General features: G+C 38.6%; 1 protein-coding gene across 2 annotated transcripts in view; it reads right to left on the bottom strand.

The window, feature by feature from the left end:
- Khdrbs1 (KH RNA binding domain containing, signal transduction associated 1) overlaps positions 1–13,182 on the bottom strand; it is a 38,281-nt gene that overhangs the window by 5,412 nt on the left and 19,687 nt on the right. The window contains exons 6-10 of one of the 2 annotated variants that reach the window (XR_010043060.1): positions 10,482–10,683; positions 9,899–9,966; positions 9,004–9,062; positions 5,619–5,810; positions 2,994–3,052 (exon numbers count right to left, since the gene is read on the bottom strand). Coding sequence is in view for 1 of the 2 variants with exons in the window: in XM_003471206.5 (XP_003471254.1) it covers positions 5,713–5,810; positions 9,004–9,062; positions 9,899–9,966; positions 10,482–10,683 (427 nt within the window). In the remaining variant the exon portion in view is untranslated. Of the gene's footprint in view, positions 1–2,993; positions 3,053–4,478; positions 5,811–9,003; positions 9,063–9,898; positions 9,967–10,481; positions 10,684–13,182 lie in introns of those variants that run through there. The other variant, XM_003471206.5, reaches the window with a different exon arrangement.

Here is a 13,182-nt window from a genome sequence, read left to right as displayed (position 1 = left end):
TCAAGTCCATCCTAGGCAACTTTGTGGACCCTATCTCAACATAAAAAAGGGGGCTAAGGATGTAGCTTGGTAAAGGCATTAACTCAATCTCTAGTGCCACAAAAAAGGACAGGGTTGAAGCTCAGCATTTATGAAGCCCTGGGTTTGATCTCCAGTACTACAAACACTCAGATAGAAGCCTCTGTTGGCTTACATAAAAAGCACAAGCTTATATGAAGAGAAGCAACACAACACAAAATATAAACAAAAACAAGCAAACAAACAAAAAACTAAAAAGACAAGCAGCTCAATGCCACTTTATGTATTCTAACCCAGAAATGATCTTTGGGCAAAGTTTTACAGCACAGAGCTTCAAAAACCTGAGCTAAATATTCACACTTTGCACATGTGAAGGCAAGAAGTCTTCTGGGTCTAAATGAAAAAATTAACAGAAAAAAATCTGTCTAGATTGCAGTCAGTGACAGACCATGAGTTTAGCATACATGAGGCCTTGGGTTCAATTCCTGGCCCCAAACAAACAAATAAATGGAACACATACAAATCTTTCTGAGATGGTTTCTTACGTATGACACCAAAAGCACAAGGAAGAGAAGAAACAAGAGATAAGTTGAAGTCTATCAAAATAAAAAATGTTTTTTTTTTCTTGAAATAAAGTAAAAAAACAACTACTGATTAGAGGGAAATGTTAAGTCCAGCATCCTTACAACTCAATAATAAAAAGATTGAGTCAGGCATGGTAGTATATGCCTAATAATCCCAAAACTCAGGAGGCTGAGTAAGGAGTTCCCTGTGAGTTCAAGGTTAGCCTGAACTATATAGCAAGACCTCATCTCAAAAAAAAAAAAAAAAAAAAAAAAAAAGATTAAAAACAGATAAACAGATAATTCAATTTAAAAGTGGGCCAAGGAAGCCAGGACTGGTAGTGTACAACTGTAATCCCAGCACTAGTGAGGCTGAGGCAGGAGAATTGATGTGATTTCAAGATCAGCGTAGGCTACACTGTGAGCTAGTCTGAATTACACAGCAAGACTTGGTCACATAAAAGATCATCCATCCATCCACCCATCCACTCATCCATCCATCCATCCATCCATCCATCCATCCATCCATCCATCCATCCATCTACGGAGCCAAGGATTTAAACAGACATTTCTCCAAGGAAATGAACAGCCAACAAGCACATAAAAAGATGCTTGACAACACTAATTAGGGAAATGCAACCTACAAGGATGGCTATAATGGAAATTAACGAATGTTGGTGAGGACACAGAGAAATTGAAGCCCTTATATACTGCTAATGGAAATGAAGGAGCCTCTGTGGGTTATCTGTTTGTCAAGTCTTCAAATCTTAGCATAGTCACCACATGATCCAGTAAGTTCCTTCCTAGGTATTTAGATACAAAATTGAAAACATGTCTTGAACAAAAACTTGTCCATTCTGGGTATGGTGGTATATTCCTGTAATCTTACCCACTCAGAAGTTGAGGCAAGAGGAATCACCAGTTTGAGCATTTGTAGGAATATTGTGTAGTAGAAAGAACATGGAACCTGACAGACCTTCAGCTGAATCTATAAGCTATTTAGTGACTCAAAATAAATACTTGTTTTACTTTCACATAGAGAAAAGGAAGATGGTGGTATTGCGTACCTCACAGTGACTGGCACACTGAAGTAGTACCAACCTATAAAGAGCTAAGGCTGAGTAGAGCTTTCCAAATATGCATACCAGAGAGTTTTAGGTAAAATGTTCTTAGGGAAAAGACACAAATATTTTATTATGTACACTGCACAGAACTGGTTGGCTTTTTTTTTTTTTTTTTTTTTTTGCGGGGGTGGGGAGGACAGGGGACTGGGGATTGAACTCAGGACCTTGCGTTTGCCAGGTAGGCACTTATGCCACTGAGCTAAATCCCCAGTCTACGGTTGGCCTTTTATATTTAAAATTTCTCCTGTATTGTTGGGGATCAAACACAGGACTCAGCACATGATAGGCATATATTCCACTACTGAGCTCTACTCAACATTCCTACAAATACTCTTTGAAGTACAGAAATCTTTTCGCCCTAGGTAGAAGGTAGGATACTGTAAGGTTAAGATGACATTCTGTTTGAGACCAACTTGAGCAACTTAGCAGTACTGTCTCAAAATAAAAAAGGCCTGGAGGCATAGCTCTGTGGTAGAGTATCCCTGGGTTCAATCCCTAGTAACACACACACACACACCCAAGAATGGATCTACTTGGGCTTCATTATTAGCCATACTTAACTTGGAATTATACAATCTTGGGAAGTTACTTAACATCATTAGGTCCATTTCTTTCTTAAAATGTGGGTAATACTGTAGAATTCCTATTTGGATGACTGGTACTCATTTTTTTTTCTTAGCCATACTCCAACTCTGAAGAATTACTTTAGAATGGTAATATTAGGGTACATGACTCAAGCTAACCCAGGCTGACATTTCTTCTCTAGAGTCTGAGTTTTGAATAGAGGAAGATACATGATTTACTTATTCCACTAACAGTGCCCAACCACCCAGCCAGTCCCTGTTCTAAGACCATTCCTATGGTCTGCCACTACTGTCCCAGTTCTGTACAGCTCTTATGGTTCCCAAATCAGAAATTCTAGACTTCACACTAAACATGAGTGTCTAACACCTATCTAATAAATTCTCTTTTATTCACATTAGCCACTTTGATGTTTACAACCAGTGAACTTCAAATGAAACACTATTGATTAGGTCATTGACAGAGTTAAGAGAGGAACTCAATATATGTAATTTGACACTATCTGGTCTTATTAACCATTAGACATAAACTCATTCTGGGCCATAAACTAACATGTAAGTGTAGCTATGTTACAAATTTGGTACAAAAGACTACAGAAAAAAAATGATGACCTGTGTGTCTACCTTGTTAGGCAATCTCCTAGCCTAACAATCTCACAGTTATGATAAAAGGTACACATTCTTAACAAAATGTCACCCTAACGTACCTCACATGGGTCTTCACTACCCATTCTAATCCAGAAATGCCTCAGAAGTTTTCAATCACCTGAAAATGTAGAAATAAGAGATCAGTTTTTTGAAAAGGAAGTTTTAAAGACATACAAAATAAAGATAAGAGATCCTGCATGCAGTTTATACATTACAGGAAAGAAACATGCAACTTTTAAATTTTAAGTAACATTTCACTGTGAATATCAACATGGGGTCCTATGGGGCTTATCCTTGTACATTTTAAAATAGCTGAACAGAAAGATTTACTTTGGGGTGCAGCAGGAGTTCTAATCTACAGTCATTGAAATTTTACAATGTGTCATTTAAGATGTCAGACTTTGTGCCCAGGTTACATTACAGTTCACTTGTGATGGGCAGGATTATTAAGAGTTATGGCTAATTTATGCGGCAGCATATGGTTTTTCTTTTTACAGCTACTTTTATTAAACAAGTTTTGCAAAGTTTTTACATTAAAATTAATAGCTAAAGAATTGTTTATGCAAGTTGCTGTCACAGTTTATATAAAAGAGAAATATGTGCTATTAAAATCAGACATTTAGGTTACCTTTGGTTTTTTGCGATGCATGTTAGCTTTACACATCCTGATTCTCTTGCGATAATTTTCCTTTAAAAAGGGGGGTATAGAGTGATCTCTTTTCATCAAAACAAGACATAATGCCCTGAAAGCTGACTTCAAACCATGGTTGAAAATTCAGTTATTTACACTTTATCACAATCTACAAATACATTTTTTTTGTTGGTGTGTTTTAAAAAGAAAAAAAAAATGTTCATCATGCACTGCTGCAGGCAGCTTGGCATTTCATACAAGAGGATTTTTCACCCCCCAGTAGTTTGATGGCTTTCTCAAGGAAGATATGAAAACCCTGAGAAATAATACAGAGGAGTGAAACTGGGGCCAACCAGTTCCATCATTTCCTCTCTTGGTCGTGTAGAATGGAACCTAGGGACAGCCTGTCACATCGGATGCTGCCCCAGGCCAGCTGAGTTAACTGCTTCTGGCACTGGAAGGGAAACCCTTACGGGCCCCTGCATTTGCTGAATTATAAAAGACAGGTGCTATCCCTTTCAGAGTTCAGAGATTTGGCATTACTCTTTAGGGTCACCTGAGGGCTCTATAGAGAATGTAAGTGTGGTAGTTGGTACTTTTTAAATACTGAGACCTATGTATGAAAACCAAGTGTTGGTCTCTTGCTTTCTCTTTCCACATATTAGGATGCTTGATAAGTCTGGATAAAACTGCTTTCAACAACTTCCAGGGGGTGAAAAAGCTTTGGTTATTTTTAAACTAAAACTTAACAACTCAATAAACTTTTTTTTGTAAACTTAAAATAAAATCCCCCCCACCACTTTTAAAAATGTTTCCAACTTTTAACAAGCCCATTAACTTTAGAATTAATTTAAGTTTATTTGAAAGAGAAAATTATTTTATTGTCCACCCCAAAAAATGACAATTCATCACATTTACTTTGATTAAAAAAGGACTAAACTTTATTGACAAACTGCTGCAGACATTTTGACATAAGTTTAAGCTACCTATTTAGGCAGACTTACACATGTAGCATTTAATCTTCCGAGAACAAAATGGGAGGACAGTACAAATCCAGTTAGGACTTTAACTTATGTACAAAGTGGATTTTGATTCCTTTTTCATTCAGCTGCAGTGTCCCTTTTTATATCATGCTAGTGTTGAGACATACTTGACTGACTACCTTAGAAACAGTTCAATTTTGACAACTGTCAACTTAAAACCATTAGCTTTTGGCTCCAGTATCCAAATGAGCATTTTCATGGAGTGCAGAATCTCACAAAGTGAGACAAATACTTTGTCACTTTAAATACTGACATTTTGATTATTAGTACTATTACTGAAAGAATGTGGCTAAGAAGCTCAGCATCAAAGTGGCCAGTCCCTCTCCCCCAATTGACCTCTTTAAAATCTACTCTTCCCCTAAGTATCTCTCAACACTGTATGTCTGGGGCTAGATTTCAAAACCCACATAATGATAAAGTCAGTTTTACAATCCTAATTTTGTTGTTGTTGTATTTTAAGTCAATTAACGTTAAAAATTGCATCAACTATTTAATTCACGAGGTTCATATTAAAATTTAACCTTACGATTCAACCGCCATGTGCTTTTAAAGGAAACGTTTTTAGAGACGTCTGAGCTCACTTTTACATGGTGGCACCTCCTGCTGTTAACATTTGTGATTTTAAATCTTAAACAGCCCTGAATTTTGAAATGTAGCCTAGTTTGGGATTCTGCAACTACAACTTTACGGGATGCCTCAAGTCAAAACTAAGAGAAAGTTAACAAGCCTCTTTACTTCAGAACCTTTATAAGCAAGCAATGTCACTTTTGAAACTAACAGGTTTGTGGTTTTTTTTACTCAACTTTTTTTTATTATAAAAGGTACACTTCTGTTTATATTTAAACAACAAAGAAAAAAAGCATCTACACACTTAAAAAATTAATTCGATATTCCTAAATCTATTTTAACTCATTTTAAAATACTACATACAGAAGCCAGAATGCAGAGTTAAGAATGGAGGAAGGTGGGGAGAAGAAGGGGATCACGAAGAAAAACACTTAGACAATTACTTGTCTGTTGTGGGTAAAGCAACAGGAATCCTGGGAGATACAAGAAATCAGTAACAACTTTGCTCATAATTGATATTTTCCCCTCCTGTTTGTTTTAATAACGTCCATAAGGGTGTTCTCTGTATGCTCCCTTTACTGGCCTAGCTGGAGGGGCCTTCAGAGATGGCCTGGTCCCATTCCAGTCATCTTGGCCTGTGGGAAAAGCAAAGACAGTTTATATACTATGTATCAACAACATTTTGGGATGAGCAAGTCACCTGGTAAATATTACCCAACAATGGTTTTGCTTTTTTGTGGTATTAGAGACTAAACCTAGGGCATCACACATGTTAGGCAAATGTTCTACCCCTGAGCCACTGTGTATTTCCTGCCTTTTATTTCCTCCTCCCAGTAATGGGAATTGAAACCAGGGCCTTCACACTGAACTATATCCTTATCCCTTTTAATTTTTTATTATTTTTAGATAGGGTTTCATTATGCAGTTCAGGCTGGCCTTGAACTCAAAGTGATCCTTTTGCCTTGGCCTCCCAAGTGCTGGGTTTATAGGCAGATACCAGCCTACCTAGCCTCATTTTTTATTTTGAGACAGAGTTCCACTAAACTGCTAAACAACCCATGATGAGCACAAACTTGCCATCTTCCTGCCTCAGACTCCCAGAATGCTGGCATTACCTTTATTCACTGCTATGCCACTAAATTTTGAGCAAGTTCTCTTTAAATTGCCAGGGTTTGTGCCAAACTTTGGATCCTTCTGCTTCAGTCTCCTGAGCTGCTGGGATTACAGGTGTATACCACCATGCCCACCTAGAAGACTTCTTTTTGCCAGTGTCTTGATACCTCTTTAGTGGTTAGTCATTACCACTCTGTTTGGTATCTTGAGAATCTGAGCTATTTACCAGTTTTGAGTGGAAAGACAGAAAAGGAACAACTCTGAAAAGGCTAACATTTACTCTTTAGTAATCTCCAGCAATAAGTTGCGTCTCCATAGGCAGTATGATTGCTACTCCATTCCTGAAACCTGCATAAACCCAACACTTGCTTAATACAGTGAGGCAGTCATTAATTTTGGTGTCTGCAATGGCCTTTCCTATTCCCAAAGTAATATGGCAGGCAGCCTCAGGAAATGTAACAAAAATTCTGAAAAACTTTCAGATTGGAATGTCCAACAGCAGGTTAGGGTTCCCCATGCAAAGTGTTCTCTGGCTCTCAGGAAGGAGCAAGTAAAGCCTGTATTAACTGAAGCCCTTCACCAACAGAGCTGATACTGCTTTTGTATCTAAAGTACAAATGCTGCATTTACAAAAATTGTTTAGAAGAATTCCTTAGTTTCTTTCTTATGTCAACAGTTGAGAAAGCTAGATAACATAGTTCACATCTTCAAATGGTTTTCCTTTGTGACAATCAAAAGCCTGAAGGAGACAATCACTTCTACAGATGACCTCTACAAAAATAAGTTGTTTAAATTTATTCTTCCCACTCACTCCCATACTTTCCCTATGCCAATTCATCCAGAAGTATTTATTTCTGCAGCTGCCAGTATTCACAAATACTGCTTTTATCATCATAGGTCTTAAATCTCCTGTATGGATCTGAAGTCACCTAGAACCCTATTCATACTCTTAATATAATTACCTATGCCCATCACTTTCCAAGAAATTTTTAGGTACCCACAAGACAGTTTATTTTTCTAATTCAGTTTCTAAAGGCAGATTTGAGAACAAATTAACCATGGCAACATCATACCAAAAGCGAAAGGAACAGCCTGCCTTTTATATGATCTTCTCTCCAGCAAAACAGAAATGCAGTGTAGTCAAACACACAGAGGCCCCATTGTACTGCCACAGATGGAGGAAATACCCAGATACAATCATGCTGCCTTTCTAAACACTGGCATATGAGCACAGCAATACAGTGTTACTGATGGCAACTTTTCAGTACTATTTACCTAAAATTGGCTATCCCTCACCTATTCCTTCCCCCCTCCCCCCGCACACCCATAAGCACCTCCTTGGCTATTTTACATCATGATGACTCTAAGCCTGTTTGTCTGCAGGTGGCCCTAAGAGGGTCTTATTTTTAGCTAGGGGAAAGGAGAGTATCAACTAGTGTCTTCAGATAAATACTCAGCTGCTAAACCCCTTGCCAAGGATTCTCTAGAAGTTCCTTGGGTATGAGAAAAAGGCCTCACATTTAAAAGGCTGCTCTCTTTCCATCTACTGCCACATGGTACTCCCAACTGGGCCCCATTAATATGGAGCCATAATTGGCTCTTTAGGACACATTTGAGCAATGTGCTTTCAACCAAATCTCAGAGAAAACTGTCTTGAGGCTGCTACTCCAGCCCCTCTTGCTTTCTTGGGAGCAAGGACTGAGCCATCTACAGCTAGGAAGGAGCATGGTAACAGTACTGCCCTTATTTAACTTCTGTCTTGCAGCTTCCTGTATGATTCTACCAGATTCTATTCTTACAATCCTAACCTACTGTGACCACTTATTACAATGTTAACATGACATGATTAAGAAAGATTCTGAACTCTGTTGGTGACTTCTAGAAAAAAAAAAAAAAAAGATTCTGAGTGTGTTTGGCTGGGTCACAAAAGTGTGACCTAAAGTACTATGTACAGTCTCTGGTCCATTCCTCTACTATGGCACTGTTCTCCTGCTCTATTTCCCAGCCATGAAAAACTAATCATCTTTGCTCTGAAATACACTTTTACCATGTAGCCAGTCAACCATAGACTGGAGTCCCTGAAACCAAGAGCCAAATTAAATCTCTCCTCAAGTGTGGGTATTGTGCCCCAGAGGCTGATTTCCTTTCATCTAGTATCTCCTCTGCACTGAAATTCTTTTCAGATCCAAAATTATCTTAAAAACAAGGTGGCCCAGAAGAACAGAGCTGGAGATGATCAAGCTCCTGTTATCTATCAATGTAGCTTAAATATTAGCTCAGAAAAATAATGGAGATCTAGGTATTTCCTGTCTTAAGTAAAAATAAGCATTATCCACTAAAAAGTCTGCTGTCCAGCCCAGCCCAGCTGGATCTGAGCTACTAGTTTAAGATATGTATTCAGACTCCCACTCCACTGTATAGTCTCTCTTTTTATCACACATTAGAATTTTTTTTTTTTTGTCTTTTTCCTTTTTATCAGTAACGGGGATCGAACTCACGACTGCCTGCTTGCAAGGCAGGCACTTACACCACTGAGCTAAATCCCCAGCCCCACACACATCAGAATTTAATAGACTTCTAACATTGCATCCATCAACACTGTCATCTTCTAAAGCATTTTCCTTAAGCACGTATCTGACTTTCATGAATCTAGTCACCAGCATTCCCCCAGGCACTTACTTGTACTTTCTGCCTATCACAAAAATAAAGACATACCATAAGCGTCATAAGAATCTTGAACCTCCCCATGTCCATAGTCATAATATTCTGAGTCCCTGAAAACCAAACACAAGAGTATTAAAAAAAAAAAGCTACACAGCAACTATGTTTTAGTTGTAGCATTTTCTAAAATACTTCCACACTCAGTCATTTTATTGTGTATAAAATACAAGAAAAAGGTTCATTTCATCCCATCCCTATAATCTCCAAACATCACATACTGACAAAAAAAGTGTTGAACTACAGCATACTATACAATTTAAAGTGAAAAAGCAGAATCCTAAATTGACCCGTTAAATCAGTGCAATGAATATTCATCAAGAATAAACAAACGGGCTGGGGATTTAGCTCAGCGGCATAAGTGCCTGCCTTGCAAGCAGGCAGTCGTGAGTTCGATCCCCAGTATCGATAAAAACGAAAAAGACAAAAAAAACAAACAAACAAAACAAAACAAAAAAAAAACAAAGAATTTTAGGCAATTCATGGATGCATGTATTTTATTTTTTGAGGCAGTCTCACTACGCAGTCCAGACTGGCCTTGAACTTGTGGCAATCCTCCACCTCAGCCTTCTGAGTGCTGGAATTACAGGCACAGATCACTATGCACTATTTCTTACTTATAAATCAAAATTATTTAAAGGTATTTCTGTTTCCATGCAGTCATAGTTTGGCAATTTTTCATCTACTAAATTAAAGTTAGATTCTAAATTCAAAATTCAGTTATCCAAATTTCCAGATCCAAGTGTCTACCTCACAGATGTCAAAAGCAAAAAGGTACCTTCAAAATATGAGCCATCAGTTCCTTGGGTATGTGCTGCCTAAATCTCTGAGTCCTTCCAACTCCATCCATCTATCCCTAGGACACCAAACACACTTGTACTGCTTCACTCACCCTTGGCTCTGGCTGTAATAGCCTTCGTAGCCTTCGTAACTCTGTTCTGCATATGTATCATCATATCCCTAAAAAATAAAATGAAATAACAAGGTCAGAACTGGAAGACAGTACAGAAAGTAATTATACTCCATATCAGACTCTTGGGTACAACAGCCTTCTTGATTATTCACAGGCCTCTGGATTAATAGGAATTTTTTCTCCAAAATATAAATACTCACTATGAAACAGTCAAGAGACGAAAGGTTACTAGACAAACACACAAGTAAAAAACAAGTATGATATGCCATGGAATAAGTGTTATCGGAAAAGTATAAAACTGAGATTTTGTTTTATCAGTAAAAGATCCCTTAGTAAAACATTATAAAGTAGTTTACTCTCCAGTTAACTACACATAAGTACTAAACCATGTCAAAAGTGGAAAAATCTCAAGAGTTCAACATTCATTATACAAACAGGCAGATTCTAAATCTTATTAGAGGTAGTCTTTCACCTACATAAAGGTTCAAAATCCTATCATCTTAACTTCCTTGGGAAACCTTCCAGGTTTTGGAAAATGGTACACTGTTCAAAATAATCTTACATATTCTTCATATGTTTCTGGTGCAGGGGGTGGAGGCAAAGGTATTCTCTGGATGCCTGCTGTCCGTGCTCTTGGTGCTGGAGCACCCCTCACAGTAGGTGGGGGTGGCACTCCTCTAGTGACAGTGGCACCTCTGGTGATGGCGCCTCTCACTGGGGTTCCACGCACCAAAGCCCCCCGAGGAGGTCCAACACCACGGCCCCTATAAAAAGAAAATTTATTTTAAATGAAACTTCTAATAAGCCACTTTTATATTTACATTCGCTTGTAAATTTGGGAGCTAAACATTTTACAATGTCTTGATCAGATTAACACTGGAATGTGAAGGTGGGCAAGGGACCTGGGCTGAGAGACAGCCCAGGTCCCCTAGAAGTTCAGTGCATTTTAGCCAAAGTCACAGTCTAAACATTCCATAATGCTGACCACAAAAATTAAATCCTGAAGTCAGACAGCTAAAAAAGTTAGGACTGTTTGAAATTTCTTTTTTTTTTCTTTTTCATTTTTATCGGTACTGGGGATCGAACTCAGACCGCCTGCTTGCAAGGCAGGTGGCTTATGCCACTGAGCTAAACCCCCAGCCCCCAACTGTTTGAAATTTAAATAACAAGTTTCAGCAAGACTATAGTACTCGACAATGATCAAAGCTTGTGAGATCTAGAATTCCCACCATCACCACCAGGGTACTTGAGATTAAACCCAGGGCTTCGGGGCTGGGGATTTAGCTCAGCGGCATAAGCGCCTGCCTTGCAAGCAGGCAGTCGTGAGTTCGATCCCTGGTACCGATAAAAAAGGAAAAAGACAAAAAAAAAAAAAAAAAAAAAAAAAAAAAAACCAGGGCTTCGTGCATTTTAGGCCAAGTGTTCTGCTACTGAACTACTTATCTTCAGCCTTTTTCATTTTTTTTTTATTTTGAGACAAGGTCCCTGGCTAAGTCGCTTGTGTTGGCCTCAAACTTGTGCTCCTCCTGCCTCAGCCTCCTGAGAAGCTGAGATTACAAATGGTACCACCCTGGCAATCTAAAATTCCTCTCTTTTTTGGGGGTTGGGGGGACTAGGCATTTACCCTCACATATTTTTATTAGTGTATTAGTTATACTAATACACACCAATACTATACTAATGGGTTTCATTTTGGCAGATCTGTACATGCACATAACACACTTTAATCACCTCTCCATTCTCCCCTCAGTTTTTGTTTTTTGGGGGGGGGGTTCAGTATGGATAACTTTTTTTTGGTACTAGGGATTGAACTTATAACCTTGCACTTGCCAGGCAGACCCTTACATCACTGAGCTAAATTCCTAGTCCTGTGTAACATATTTTAATCATATTCATGCCCCCTATAACCTACTGTTACATGCTCTCTTCTTTCACTTGTCTAATGATAGTCTCTTGTCTGTATATATATATTTGCTGTGTCTTTTGAGACAGGAATTCATGATGTAAAGTTCAAGCTGCCTTTATCTTGCCACGTAGCCCAGGCTGGCCTCAAGTTTGTGGCAATCCTCCTACCTCAACCTCCCAAGCCCTGGAATTATGGGCAAGTACCACGATGCCTGGCTGAAATTACTCAGCTGTCATTTTTGGCCATTTGTATATAGGATTTTTCCCTCCTTTTTTGCAAATACTAGGGATTTACCCAAGGGCCACATATATGTGGGGGATGAGGTGTCACTTTGAAGGCCCTAGCCCCCTCGGACCTGTAGTAAACAATAGCCCCCGGTATGTGAGACAGAGGCGGGACAGGAATGTCTGTTTTTTATATTTTTTGAAACCATACTGTGTGACCTGGCTTTGTTTACAGAGTCATGAGGAAGTGGCCGACCACCTTTTGTGACACTAGCAACAAACATAATTAACAACATTCTTGGGCTAATAAATTTCCTCTTGGGCTAGAGGAGCTAGAAAAACTGATTGTGCTTGTTACTTCACTTAGATAGTTTAGAATAAACATTGTAGTCTGTCACATTATAGCTTGTCACAAAGGTGCTAGAGCCCGTGTCCCGATCTGGTGTGTGTGGGTGCCTTTCCCAGAGTCCAGAGTGCTCCTGACACTCCCGACACATATATGCCAGGCAAGTGCTCTAGCACTGAGCTATATCCTCAGCTTTACTTTCTTGTTATCTATTTTACATTCCACATATTAGGGAGAACATGAGGTATTTGTCTGAATCTGGCTTATTCTACTCAATATGATGACTTTCTAATCTCTCCATGTTTCTGTGAATCACAAAATTTCAGAGTTTTCTTTAATGGCTAAATGATACTCCATTGTGTATATATACCACATATGCTTTATCCATTCATCTGCTGACAAGTACTAAGGCTGGTTCCATGTTTTGAACACTGTATATTCTACCATGATAAACATGTGCATGCAGGTATCCTTGTGGTATGCTGAATCTAATTCCTTCAGATATATACTAACAAGTGATATAGCACAATCAAATAATACGTTTTTTATTTTTGACAAACTTCTATATTCATTTCCATAATGGTTGCACCAATTTATATCCTATTAGCAGTATAGAAGGGTTCCTTTTCTCCTGCATCCTCACCAGCATTTACTAGATTCCTTTTTTTTTTTTTTGTCTTTTTTGTTTTTATTGGTACCAGGGATCGAACTCACGACCGCACACTTGCAAGGAAGGCGCTTATGCTGCTGAGCTAAATCCCCAGCCCCTAGATTCCTCTCTTGACAC

This window comes from Cavia porcellus, unplaced genomic scaffold (assembly GCF_034190915.1).
Source record: "Cavia porcellus strain 051 isolate PalLab524CR breed Dunkin Hartley unplaced genomic scaffold, mCavPor4.1 scaffold_25, whole genome shotgun sequence".
Taxonomy (NCBI): Eukaryota; Metazoa; Chordata; class Mammalia; order Rodentia; family Caviidae; genus Cavia; species Cavia porcellus.
Note: the sequence above shows the minus strand (reverse complement) of the source record. Positions and strands in the feature narration are given on the sequence as shown.